Below are 13067 nucleotides of genomic sequence, written 5' to 3' on the forward strand. Positions count from 1 at the left end.
GCGGGTGGGGAAGCAGGTGTCCTCTGCTCCCTGTGCTCTTTGGCATCCCTGTGTTTGAGAAGAGAGAGACTCCTTGAAAGAGCGAACGGCTTGGTATTGAGCGGGCCTGCACCTGGGCATTGGTGCTGCTGTGTGAGCCTGGGAGTCTGGCGGGACTTTAAGCCCACATCTCTTTGTTCTTCTCAACCGTGGCCACCTTCACAGGGTTTTTATAGACTTATAGGGCCTGGCAGGCTCAACCCCCTTCCTAGCGGTTGTTTGATATCCAATTAGTTTAAGAGAAAAAGGCAGGTTTGCAAAAGGTCCACTCCACAGAGCTGCTTGCTCCCCGGGACCAACCAGCATGTCTGCCTGGGGCCCCGAGTGGGGCCGAGGCCTGTCTGCACCCTCCCGCTGCCCTAGGGGTGGGGACCAGAGGGTATCTTGGAGTCCCAGAAGGTGAAGAGAAAGGGCCACGAGGAGAATGTATTTGAGGAGATAATGGCTGGAAGCTTTCCAGGCGTGGCTGACACAGACCTACAAATTCAAGAAGCTGAGTGAAGTCCAAGTAGGACAGACCGATGCGCCATCACGAAACAGCTGAGAAGAGAAGGCCTTCACAGAGCACAGTGCCTGCGGGGACACTGGTGGGTGACTATGGCTCTTGTCAGAAGCCTTGGGCCACAAGGAAACCCCACCACGTTTTTAAAGTGAAGAAAAGGCAGTCAGTCGCCCCAGAATTCAAGGAAACCTGTTCTTCCAGAGTTACGTGAAGTACAGACCTTCCTCCGGAGGAGGAAGACTGATGTGCCTACTGCCAGCCAGCCTGCTCCACAGGAGCTTCCGAAGGGTCCCAAAGCAAGGGAGACGGGGCTGGGGACCACCCGCCTCGAGCTCCCGAAGCCACACCTGTCTGGTGGGCCAGACGGAGCGGCCCGCGGGGGGCTGCGCTCTCAGTACAGCATGGAAAACTGAGCATGTATTATTTTACACTCCTAGGAGAAGCCTCTGTAAAAGTTGTGTAGATGACATAGCCAAATTCTAAGGTAAATTGAAAGGAAATACTAAAACGTAACCCAAAAGAAAGCAGGAAAGAAGAAATAAGAGGGTGAGAAACAAAGGGGAGTAAGTAGTAGACAGAAGATGGCAGACTTAAATTCAGACGCACCAGAAATTACAGCAAACGTCCGTGGTGCAGACATGCTGATTACCAGGCCACTCAGGGGCTGTTCCCCTGGACCCTGTTGGGGGCCTCAAATTACAGACCACACTGACCCCTGTGTGTGTGCATACGTGCCTGTGACAAAATGTAACCTATGAATGAGGCACAGAGTGTAACAATAATAACTGATAATACGACCACCGTGACTGTATCTTATGATAAAAGTGCTCATGTGCTCACTGTCTCAAGAAAGCTAGTTGTACTGTACCCACGTTCTTGTGACCGTGTGAGATGAAGAAGTGGCTGCGTGAGGAGAGGAGGCTAGAGGCTGGTGCGGGCGTTATGACGCGGCTTTGGATTGTTTCTCCGTCTTCTGCCACTGTGTGGGGAAAAGGAGCATCTGCCTCTGGACGCTGGTTCACCACGAGGGACCGACCCCATGGAAGGTGAAAACACAGATAAAAGGGCTCCACTGTGTAAGAATGGATTTTTAAACTGAGCCAACTCTACGGCGTTCACAAGGCAGTGACGTGGGTAGATTACAACTAAAAGCATAGAGAAGATGTATCAACAGAATGCTAACAGAAGAAGGCTGGGGTGACTGTATTAATCCCACACATAGTAGAGCTCAGAGCAGAGTAGATAACGAGGTGTAAAGGAGAAGAGTGCACGTTTACAGAAGAGTCCATTCATCAGGGAGTATTGATCTTGAATGCATGCGCTCCAGGCAGCAGCGTTTCCGTAAAGGACATGGACAGAACTGAGAGAAATAGACAAAAAATCCTGAAAATCAGAGTAGGGGTCTCAGTGCCCCTGTCCTAGAGGCAGATGGAGCCGGTGACACCAAGTCAGCAAGGTTGCGGACTCGTCGGGTGGGCTGGTGAGCCTCTCACCCCCGGCAGCGAGGGACACAGTCTTCCCAAGCACACATGGAATAGTCCCCAAAATAGATCACATCCTGGCTCACAAAACAGTCCTTCACTAACTTGAAAGAATCAGAATCATGCCGAGCCAGTTATCTGATGTCGTGGGGTTAGACTAGAATGAGTGACAGAAAGATAACAGGGAAACCTCCAAACACTCGGAAATTAGCATGTTTCTAAATAATCTGCGGGTCGTAGAGGAAGTCTCAGAATTAGAAATGTTTTAAACAGAACACAAATGAAAGCAGTCCAGAGTTGATGGGAATCAGCTATGGCTGTGCCTGGAGGGACATTTATGGGGTTAGGGTTTATTCTGAAAGAAGTTCTCAAGTTAGTACTCGAAGTTTCCATATTAAAAAACTCGGAAAAAAAGAGCAAAATAAGCCCCAATTGAGCAGAAGACAGGAAGTAATAGAGTAGAAATTGTCAAGTGATTTCTGAAAACAGGAAAATCGATGAAACCAGAAGCCAATTTCTTAAAAAGGCCAATAAAATTGACAAACCTTTAGCAAGATTGACAAAGAGAAAAGGTGCAGATTATCAGTAGAAGGAATGAAGGGGGTTTCACTAAAAACTCAGCAGATACTAAAGAAACATCACAAAAAACCCTTACATACATAAATATGATAGTTTAAATGGACCCGTTCATTGGTAAAATCAAAATACCAAAATTCACTCAAGATGGGCAATTCAGTAAGGCAAGAAAACAGCAACAAAAGGAGTCCAAACTGGAAAATAAAAAATGAAAGTATCCCTGTCACTTTTACACAGCATGACCGTGTAGAAAACGCTAAGCGGTATACAGGTGGAATGCCAGCTCCTGAGAACCGCGCCATTTCCAATGGCTCTGGGGACAGCACAGTGCTTCAGGGCACACAGGGTGTGCACACAGGCTGCGCATGCTGCCAAGTGCAAGGTTCTGGCAAGCGCGGTTGGAGGCCCGCACGGGTGGCAGGCACACCCGGCTTGTGGCCCAGAAGACTTGACTAGCTCCAGCGGGAGCTCTCCCAGACCGCCCTGTTTGTTCATGGCAGACTCCGTCGGAGTCCCCGCAGAGACCTTGTGGGTGCACACGAGCCGGCCCAGATACGTGGAGGGTGCAGCCGCTGGTGCCTTGACAACAGTTTTGGGGAAAGAGCAGTAAAGCTGGAGGGACCCCACCTCCCAGTACTGAACACACGCCGTGGGCAGAAGACCAGACGCGCAGATCAAGGGGGCAGCTGAGTCCAAACATAGACCCACACAAATGTGGCCTTTTGATTTTTGACAAAGATGCAAAAGAAGTTTGGTGCAGAAAGGATAGCCTTTTCAGCCAAAGCTATGGAAAAACCAGTCATTGGTAGGGTGGGGGGAGGGAGTAAATCTTGACCCAGTCCCAACACTTCATCCCAAAATTAACTCCAAATGGATTCTAAGTTGTAAAACCATGTACCTTTTGCAAGAAAATGAGGAAGTTTTCATAATCTACCATTAGGTGAAAGGCTCTTGGCCATGACACAAGGCATGGTCGTTAATGAAACAGAATCAGTAAATTGAGCATAATCAACATGTAGTTTTGCTCAGAGAAGGACAATGTCACAAGGAAGAAAAGACAAACCACAGGCTGACTACGTACCCAGGAAGGGACCCGCGCCCAAAATATGTCTGGAAGCCCCACAGCTCCTCTGCAAGAAGACAACCTGGTCACTGGTGGGCCTGGGCCTGGACACACAGGCCAGCAGAGAGGATGCAGGAGAGCAGATGAGCCCCTCGAGCAGCGGGTCGGATGGGGGTTCAGACATCCCTGCCACAGCACGTGTTAGCTGGCGCAGCGCTGGTGAGGATGTGGGTGGCGGAGCCACAGAGGGACTCGGAAGCCAGCCCCGGAGTGATTTGGTGGCTTCTTCCGAAGCGCCGCTCTCCCCTTGCCTGACCCGGCAGTTCCAGTCCTGAGTGTCCACCTCAGGCAAGTGAGAGCTTGTGCTCCCCTGGGAACCCGCCCCGGAGTGCATGCCGCAGCCTGAGCCGGCGAGCGGCCGACACACCGGCACCGTCGCGCAGGAGCTCGCCTCAGCGTGAGAAGGAAGGGGCCGCTGGTGCGCGCGGACGTGGCTGGGTCAGCCCCTGGCTCAGGACATCGCCGGTGTGCGGGGCACTGACCAGGGGCGGGGCGGGCAGGAGGGCAGCAGGAGCCGTGCCTGGCTGTGGGAGGCACCCAGCTGTCTGCCTGGATGAAAAGCGTGGGACCACGTGCCACACAGGTCATCTTCACTGTGTGACAATTTAAAATGAAAACAAGAGGAACATTGGAAACTTGGGAGCCAGTGTCTCAGGGCCGCACATGTGGAGACATGTTTCAGTTTCTGGGTTCAGCTGTGTTTGCTGAAGCTGGCACCCGTGGCTAGGTGCGTCTGCCATCACGTGGGGCAGGGGAATCGGTGGAGCAGGTATCTGTGATGCTGCCCGGGCACCGGGCCCTGTCCTCTGGATCTCACTGCAGACCTGGGCCTCAGCCTGGCCCCTAGGAGCCGGGCTGCACTTCCTGGCATGGGGAGCCCACAGGCTGTCCAGAGTGACACAGAAAAGGGCTTGGTGTGGGTGTCCTCAGGTGCTCTGAAGCACCTGCGCGGATGCCTGGGCAGGCAGGAGAGGGGTCAGGCAGAGCCACCTTGTGGTGGGGAGGGTGCCAGGGCAGGCGTTCTAATTGACGGGAGGGCCTTGCTAGAGTTTTCCTTCCTGGGGGAAACCAGGGAGTTTAGCCAGCTTCTTAGGGCCTCTTCGTGACCAGCCCCCCTGTCTGGGCCCGTTTTGGGGCCTTGTGGGGCACGCGGCACCAGGAGCTCGTGCAGCCTGGCCTCCCTGCGGGTGCCTGGCAGTGCCCAGGGGCAGGCCTGCCCTCTGCAGTGCCACCTTCTGCCCTGGTCACACCCCAGACCTTCCACCTCCGAGTGGGTGGCTCTGGTGCTAGTGGCAGTCGGGGCCGAGTCCCCTTTCCTGTTGAGGGCTGGCCTCCTCCCAGGGCCTGTCCGTTAGCATGGAGGCTGTGGCGGGAATGGCGCCATGACTGGCCGCCTCTGTCTCCACAGACAGTACTACTGGTATGATGAGCGGGGGAAGAAGGTCAAGTGCACCGCTCCCCAGTACGTCGACTTTGTCATGAGCTCTGTGCAGAAGCTGGTGACTGATGAGGACGTGTTCCCCACGAAGTACGGTACGTCCCTCCCCTGGTGCTGGGTGCTCCTCCCTGCTAGGTGGGCTTGGCTGCGGGGGACAGACCCATGGGGAGGGGCAGCTATGTGACCTGGGGTGTAAAACCAGGCAGGCGCCCTCTGGCAGGGGTCAGCTCAGCCTGGGTGAAGACCCCCACCCCCACCCTAGGCTCTGGGACCTGTGGCTTCTGCCACCCACTCCGCCCCGCATGGCTGGGGCTGTGGCAGTCCACCTTACTCAGGACTTGCCGGCCAACAAGCAGGGACTGTGGCCACATCCCAACCTGGGCAGATCCCGGCTTGGGCTCCAGGACAATACAGAGCTGCCAGAGGGTGGCGCTTGGCTAGCAGGAGGTCCCGTGCACCTTGGTTCCCATTGTCCTCTGTGGCCGGGGCCACATAGCGCAAGAGCATCCGTCATGGAAGCAAGCATAACCCCAGGGCCGGGTCCAGGCTTAGAGGGGGGCCTGTGACGGGCCCCTTGACGCAGAGGCAGCCGGTCCAGAGCGTCAAGCACCCATCGGGTCAGTTCGCAGGCAGCTCCGGGAGCCAGGCCCAGGGTGATGGGTCACTTGAGCGCCTGCCAGTGGGCTGCTGGGTGGGGAGAGGGTGGCAGGTAGGGTGCCCTCCAGGCGGCTCCCGCAGAAAGCGCCTGGAGCCTGCCCAGCCGGTCCGGCCAGCCCCGTCCTGACTGGTGGCAGCTCGGAGGGGCGTGGTGGCCGGAGCGGAGTGTAGGGTGATGCCGCGGACTCTCTCCCCAGGCAGAGAATTCCCCAGCTCCTTCGAGTCCCTGGTGAAGAAGATCTGCAAGTACCTGTTCCACGTGCTGGCGCACATCTACTGGTCCCACTTCAAGGAGACCCTGGCCCTTGAGCTACACGGACACTTGAACACCCTCTACGTCCACTTCATCCTCTTTGCCAGGGAGTTCAACTTGCTTGACCCCAAAGAGACCGCCGTCATGGACGACCTCACGGAGGTGCTGTGCAGCGGCGGGGGCCGCGGCGGGGGCGGCGGGGACGGGGCCAGCGGTGGGAGCGCGGGGGCACAGAACCACGTGAAGGAGAGGTGAGCCCCCGGCTGGACAGGCGTGTACGTGTGCAGAGAGACGGTGGTTCGTGTGCCTGCGTGTGCGCGCACACGTCCTGGGCACGCTCGGCGGGAGGTCTGAGAGGTTGACGCCACCCNCGGCCTGGGCGCACTGAGTGTGGGCTCCCCGGACGCTGGCAGGCCGCGTGACGGACTGGTTCCCGCCGGGGGTGTCCTGTTGGATGGATGAGTGCCGCTTGTCAAGAAGGACCTTCGGATTTCATTCGTTTGCTCGACAACGTCGATGGGACTGCCAGTCTGAGTTTCCCCCTCCTGTGGGGCTTTCCTTTCCTTGGTCTTCCGTGTGGCCCCTGCCCCCACCGCCCCTGAGGGCTCTGCTGTTTTGAAAGAAATATGCCAGTGAGAGCTGGGGCTCCTTCCCAGGAGGGACTCTGGCTCACTTTGGTTTGTTTGCAGGTGGGGTTATTCTAGAGATTTCCCCCCGTCCCCCCGCAGACCTCCCTCTCCCGGCCTTGCTTGGATCTTGGCTGTTGGCGGCTCAGAGCAGGTGGGGTAGGGTGGGGGTGGCCAGGGGTGCCCCATAGGGGCCCTGACCCTGTGGCCGTGTCCCCCTCCCTCCCGCCCCTCTGCCCACGAGGGCCCCTGGACTAGCTGGGCCTGGGACTGAGGTGCCTGGGCGAGCGGCCTGTGTGGAGAAGCGGCTGTTGGCGGAAGGCTGGGTGTCCCTGCTCGGCTCACCTGTTCGGTCGTAATAAAAAGAATTCTCTCAGGTCAGCGCCTGTGTGTATCCTCGGCGTCTCGACCCTTGCTGAGGGTGCATGGACTAGTGTGAGACTGAGGGTGGCCTGCTTCCTGGCCCCCTCACGTGGTCTTTGCCCACCCCAGGCCGGGCCCTTCCTGCCAGGGCTGACCATGGGCTCCCCTGTTGACCTGTGTACACAGCCGGCCCCCGGGACCTCGGGAAGCTGGGGGTGTGGGGCTCATGCCTTGCTTCCTGAGTCTCCAGGGGGGCCTTGGTCTCGTCTCTTATACTGTGCCTTCCCGGGCTCTGGAGCAGGGGCTGGGGGGCTTCCTGGCCAGCCTGACCCCTGGGGGCTCTGCTGCAAGGGCCAGCTCTGGCCTGGGCAGTGTGCTCCGAGGGGTGAGTATAGGGGAGAGCTTGGAAGCAGAGTGAGTACAGGTGCAAGGCAGGGCTTGGGGAGCAGGTGCGGGAGGGACGGGTACCTAACCGGAACCCTGGAGTCGGTCTAAGTCCTGTGCGGGCAGAGGAGAGGGAAGAGGGTGCCCTGCCCTGACATCTTTGCCTGGGGACAGCCTTCTCTGGATTGCTGTCCCGTTCAGCCCCCACACCCCCATAAACGGTGGGGGGGGGGGGTCTCTGTGTGTGAGTGCACACGCACGACATCTGTGTCTGTAGAAAGGTGCCCAGGACACACACGTGGTCAGTGTTGCTCTGACTCAGGAAGGAGCCGTGGAATCCCTGGGTGCATGGGGGCTGTGGGCACAGCACTGGTCCCAGGGCCTCAGAAAGTCTCCCCAGGGAGGGACAGGCAGCCAGGATGAGATCCAGTCTGCACACCTCCCGAGGGTGAGGGCAGTGCCCTGTGCTCTCCTCCAGCTGCCTGGCTCTTTGCTGCAAGGGCCCAAGCATCCGGCCCACTTGGGCCTCAGGGAAGCCTCGCCTCTGCATCTCAGCCACCACACGGAGAGGTGCTCCCAGGTCCTGGTCCCGCCGGCAGCTAGGCTGCGTGCCGAGGACTCAACTTTCAGTGGGCACACTCGGAGTGGGGTCTCAGTTGTGCCCTTACAGGCTGCCCACTTACCTACCCGCACCCCGTTGTTAGCTTTGTCCTGGCAGGCGAGAAACCGCACAGGAGTCCACACAGGGGTCTGTATCAGCAGAGGAAGGACAGGCTTGACGAAGGGGAGAGCAAGGGCCCTGAGTCGGAGTGCAGCACCTCAGGAAGCTGGAAGAGGAAGGAAACATTTTCTCCCCGTTGAGCCTCACAACGAAGCAGCCATGCTGACACAGGATGGTCCCCCGGTGGGGACGGTCTTGGACTTCAGTCTTCCGAAGCTGCGCCATGAGCAAACGAGTAGGTTTGTGGTAAGCGGCCACAGCGGGGATAGGAAAGAAATGTGGATCTGGGTCCCTGGGTGGGGTGCTACCATAGCAAACGTAACATTTAGAAGTGGCCTTGGGGTGAGGCAGTGGCAGAGGCTGGAAGAATTTCGAGGGGCACAGGAGAAAAAGACTCGGTTTTCTGAAGCAAGATGATTGGTAGAAGGGAGTTCGGACGTTGACGTGTCTTCTGCCCAAGACTTGGAATAAACGAGGGCCCGTGTCAGCGGGAGCAGAGGCCGGACGTGCGGCGTTGCCTCGCCGCAAGCTCCGCCGAGTCCTGCCCTTTAGCTCTGGGGAAGCAGGACTTGGGATCCATCCACGCAGGATGTTTGGCCGAGAAGATTTCCAGGCAAAGTAGCGGTGCGGTCCCGTTTCTTGCTGCTCGTGGTGGCAAGGCAGGTGGGGGAGTTCCAGAGTCAGATGGAAGGCAGAGCTCTTGAACAAAAGGGACCTGACACTTGGCGATTTGGGAACTTCTCAGCCGAGCCAAAGGACAGGAGGTTCACGGTCAGAGAAAATGTGCTCTAGAGAACAAGTCGAGGTGGACAGCCTTTGGTTAACACCTTGGCAAGACCAGCAAGGTCAGGGCGATCAGTCCTGTGTGACCAACAGCCATTTACCTCCTTCCGCTCAGCAAAAGCCAAAACAGAAGAAAAGATTTTCTTGGAAGGATCTGGAGGCACCTCCTGTGTGGTGGAGCGAATCCCCACGGCCTATACAAGAGACCCACACCGTCCCTGAGAATCTCACACAGCAGAAACGCTGCCAGCTAGGACGCAAGGGTGCACAGGGAGGAGGGAGTCGGAGCTGCTGACCCCCAGGTCCTATGGGCAGGAGACCCTGGCTTGGCCTGCAGGGGGAGCTGTGAGCCCAGAGGGGAGAACCTTGAGCCACACAGTTATTCCCAGGCCCTGACGGCATCTCGTGGAGTTTTCCTGGCTGGGCCCAGTGATGCCCACTTCCTTCCACTGTCTCCCCTTGGGGATGGAAATGTCCTGTGCCTGTCCTACCTTTGTATTTTGGAAGCAGGTAGCATTTCTAGTGTCAAAGGTAGCACGTGGAAAGGGGTCTTGCACTAGGACAGATCACCTGACTGAGGTGACTTAGATGATATTTGGGGCTTGACTTGATGCTGTTGAGAGTGTGGGGTGAGTGTATTTTCCATGTGAGATGGGTGTGCTCGAGGGCAGTCTGCAGGGGGCAGAATGAGGTCTCCTCCAAACGTCCACACCCCCGTCCCCGGGGTTTGTGAGCATGTTCCCTGCACAGCAAAGGGGGGTTAAACTTGCAGATGGAGTGAAGCTGCTAACCAGCCTGACTTGAGATGCAGTGATTGTCTGGGCCCAGTGTAGTCCCAGAATTCCTTAAAGCTGGAAGAGGGGCAGAAAAAGGGGAACCAGAGCCGAAGGTGGACGAGGTCTCAGCCTGTTCCCCCTGCCTTGAGGGCGAAGGAGGGTGCTGTGCCAGGGAGGCAGGCGCCCCCGGAAGCTGGGAAGGGCGGCCAGGAAACAGGAGAGCCGCCAGGAGGAGCCAGCCCTGGCGAGGCCGTGATCTTAGCCCAGCGAGACCCCATCCTTGCCCTGCAGAGCTTGAGAGAATGGCCGGTGGTGGTGTGAGTTCGTGCTCACTTGTTCCAGCAGGTGCGAAACCAGTACCTCCTGAAAGTGGGCTGTGGGGCTCTCGGGGGGCCGTTTTGAGGGCACAAGGGTGCCCTGAAGTGCCTCTGAAGGCACTTAGCCCAGCACCTGACACCTAGGATGAGCTCAACAGACAGCAACATAGACTGCCATCCCACCTGAGCCCCAGGCTGGCGCGCTGCCCGGGTCAGAGGTGCCCCCTCCCTCACCTCCGTCTGTCCCAGCGGCCTTTCTCCTCCAGCTGGCATCACCGCCCTGATGCTCACCTCCGGTTCTTTGTCTTCCTGTCACTGGCCATCTCCTCTGCTCCCTGCTAACCTTCACCCCTTGATGAATCACACCAGAAGAAATTCGAGCTGAGGTGGTGGGGAGCGGGGTGGATCCAGGAAGGGGAAGCGTCGAGGGGGAGGAGAAGCCATGAGGTGGGGCATCGGACTTGGTGATTCAACACCTGGTGGCCTGGGGTGAGGGCAGAGAGGAGCCGTCACTGAGCTGCAGGGAGAGGGGGAGGCAGAGCCACTGGTGAGGGCTGAGCCGCTGCTGGTGGTGAGCGCCCTGGCGTGGGTGGTGGGTGAGCAGGGATGCTGCAGCACCCTTCCCTGGAGCTGGTCTGTGGGACTTTGAGGGTGCGCCCACCTCTCCAAGTTCTGAGGCCTCATGACACTAGCAAGTGCTCCGTCTCATAGCTCAGGAGCCTGGGGGGCCCTCTGCCTCCACTGTCAGCCGTCAGCACGCAGTCTAGGGCCAGCTCTGAGCAAAGCACGTCCCCCTCGCAGGCCTCCACCCTGGCCCTGCCACCTGCTGGCACTCAGAGCCCCTGGAGGGGGTGCATGTGTTAGACTGTCTCCCCCCCGCCCCCACCAGGACTTTGGTGCATGCACAGCCATGGATTTGATCACCGGTGCCGCAGGCCAGCAATGGCTGGCACCCAGTGTGTCAGTGACGGAGAACTGCGAGTTAGTCCTGAGAGGCCTCCTCTTACTGGGTGCTAGGTCCACCACCGTCTCCTTTTCCGCGTTAAGTCCCCGTTTCAATTTGTGCCTTACAGACATAGCGCGAAGACTGGCTTAGCGCTCAGTGTGAAGTGCGCAGGATAGTGTCTGTTACATAGTAAGTTCTTACGGATGGGGTTGTATTTTATATGTACTTTATGTTAGTAAATATTAATAATAACAGTCTTCAGCTTTGCTTGCCTTGCTTTCTGCTTCTTACAACCAAGAGAGAGCTTGGCGTCAGAAGTAGGGTTGCGGGCCGGGGCCTTCCTGCCAAAGGGGTGCTGCGGGCAGGCAGTAGGCTGCAGGGGAGTGTCGGTGTGCCGTGACACTCAGGATTCCCGTCACGTGGCCCGGGAAGGCTGGCGCTTTGCAGGTGTCCAGAGGGCCAAGGGGAGATGGGTGAGGTTTGTGCATCAGCTGCTCATTCGGTACAGCGGATGCAGGACCGCCGGTCAGGGAAACCCCTCCCACGGCCGCCAACCCAAGGGCCCAGGAGCTCTGCGGTCATGCCCAGCTGAACTGGAGCAACCGAAGCCCTGCCTTCAACCTGATTCTGAGCTGCAGCTCGAGGGCCACTGCGCAGTTCAGTGACTGCAGTGGAGCCTGTCCCCTCCCCCGCGGAAGTACCCTCCGGGGACCCACCCCCCTCAAAGGCACAGTGTTGTTGTAGGGCCGGCATAGGAAGAGCCCACCCAGCTCCACGTCACCGGACTCTGTCACATCCTGGGCCTTGAGCGGAGCTGGAGGCCGCCGTTCAGCAGAGGTGCCTGGCGCCCCGGCAGCACTCTGCTCCAGCAAGATGGCACAGGGCGTAGGAGCATGGGCTCCGGGGCTGACCCGGCCCACCAGGGGCCACACAGCCACCTCGGGGAGTGGCTTTGTCACGCGGGGGTGGGGGGTGGCTACAGGCATCAAGCAGGGGGAGACCAGAGCGATGCTGATGTTCTGTAGAGCACAGGTCAGCCCCTGCCACCGGGAACCACCCGGCCCCAAGTGTCAGTGCCGGGGCGGCGGGACCCTCCTCTGGAGAGACAGCTGGGTGCAGCCAGGCCCTGCCGTCAAGCCACGTGGCCACACTGCCTGATCTTCACATACGGGGAGCGGGTGCCTGTGTGGGAGGCCTGGGAGGGCTCCGCGGGCGGCGGCGTCTGTTCCAACTGCTTGTCGAGGACCGCTCCTCACCCATCCTCAGGGCTGCGTGGTAGACGCCCAGCACTCCCGCGTGACTGGGGCTGGGCAGTCCGGGAGCTGGTGCGGTCTGGACCCTTCCTTCATGCTGCAGCAGCAAAGGGGGTGGCTGGCCAGTGCATGGTTATGGTGCCCATGTGGCCGGCAGGCGTGGTGGGCATGGCTGGGGGCCGTTCCTCTCTGCGGGAAAGGCCAGCCCAGGTTTTCCCAGGGCTGTCAGCCAGCCTTCGGCCATCACTTCCGCGGCTGGGTCATGGCGCTCCATCTGCCCCTTAGCAAGAAAGGAGCAGAGAAGGTTCATCCTCCGGATGCCAGGGTGACCCCATGAGGTCAGGGTGGCAGCAGAGCTGCAGTGGCCAGGCAGGGCGTTGCTCCATGTCAGCCTCAGGCAGTGCCTCCCTGTGCCTCTGGGCCTCCCCTGCCCCCAGCCCAGCATGTGATCCCTGCTCAGTCTGGGAGGCAGTCCCTGACTCGGCACAGGAGGCTGTCCTCTTCACCTGGGGTATCCACACCCGGCAGAGCCCAGAGGAGTGCATGTTGGGGACAAGAGCTGGACCCGGCTGTCCCACATCCCTGCCCCACCCCCGCCTGGACGGAGACTGGCGTCGGGTATTTTTACTGAAGGAATTTATTGTTCCAGAACTAAGGTTGCTCACAGTTATTTGACAGGGGATACACTGGGTGGGGCTTGTTCGTTTCCGTGAAGTCTGCGTGTGTCCCGAGTACAAAAGAGGAAGGCGAACAAGAGGTATTGCTTTCGGTGTCTTCGGTCTCTGGAAAAGCCCCTCCCGCTTGTACCGCGCGGCTTACGCTGTTATAG

At 58.6% G+C, this 13067-nt stretch overlaps 1 protein-coding gene across 6 annotated transcripts in view; it reads left to right on the top strand.

The window, feature by feature from the left end:
• Positions 1 to 7071, top strand: part of MOB2 (MOB kinase activator 2) — a 53697-nt gene extending 46626 nt beyond the window's left edge. For 5 of the 6 annotated variants that reach the window (XM_077771521.1, XM_077771526.1, XM_077771523.1 and 2 more), the window contains exons 4-5: positions 5130 to 5254; positions 6014 to 6439. In XM_077771521.1, coding sequence (XP_077627647.1) covers positions 5130 to 5254; positions 6014 to 6324 — 436 coding nt within the window. In that variant the 3' untranslated portion in view covers positions 6325 to 6439. Of the gene's footprint in view, positions 1 to 5129; positions 5255 to 6013; positions 6440 to 6482 lie in introns of those variants that run through there. The other variant, XM_077771524.1, reaches the window with a different exon arrangement.
• Positions 7072 to 13067: the final 5996 nt, after the last annotated feature.

Source organism: Crocuta crocuta, unplaced genomic scaffold (genome assembly GCF_008692635.1).
Source record: "Crocuta crocuta isolate KB4526 unplaced genomic scaffold, BGI_CrCroc_1.0 scaffold1192, whole genome shotgun sequence".
Lineage (NCBI taxonomy): Eukaryota > Metazoa > Chordata > Mammalia > Carnivora > Hyaenidae > Crocuta > Crocuta crocuta.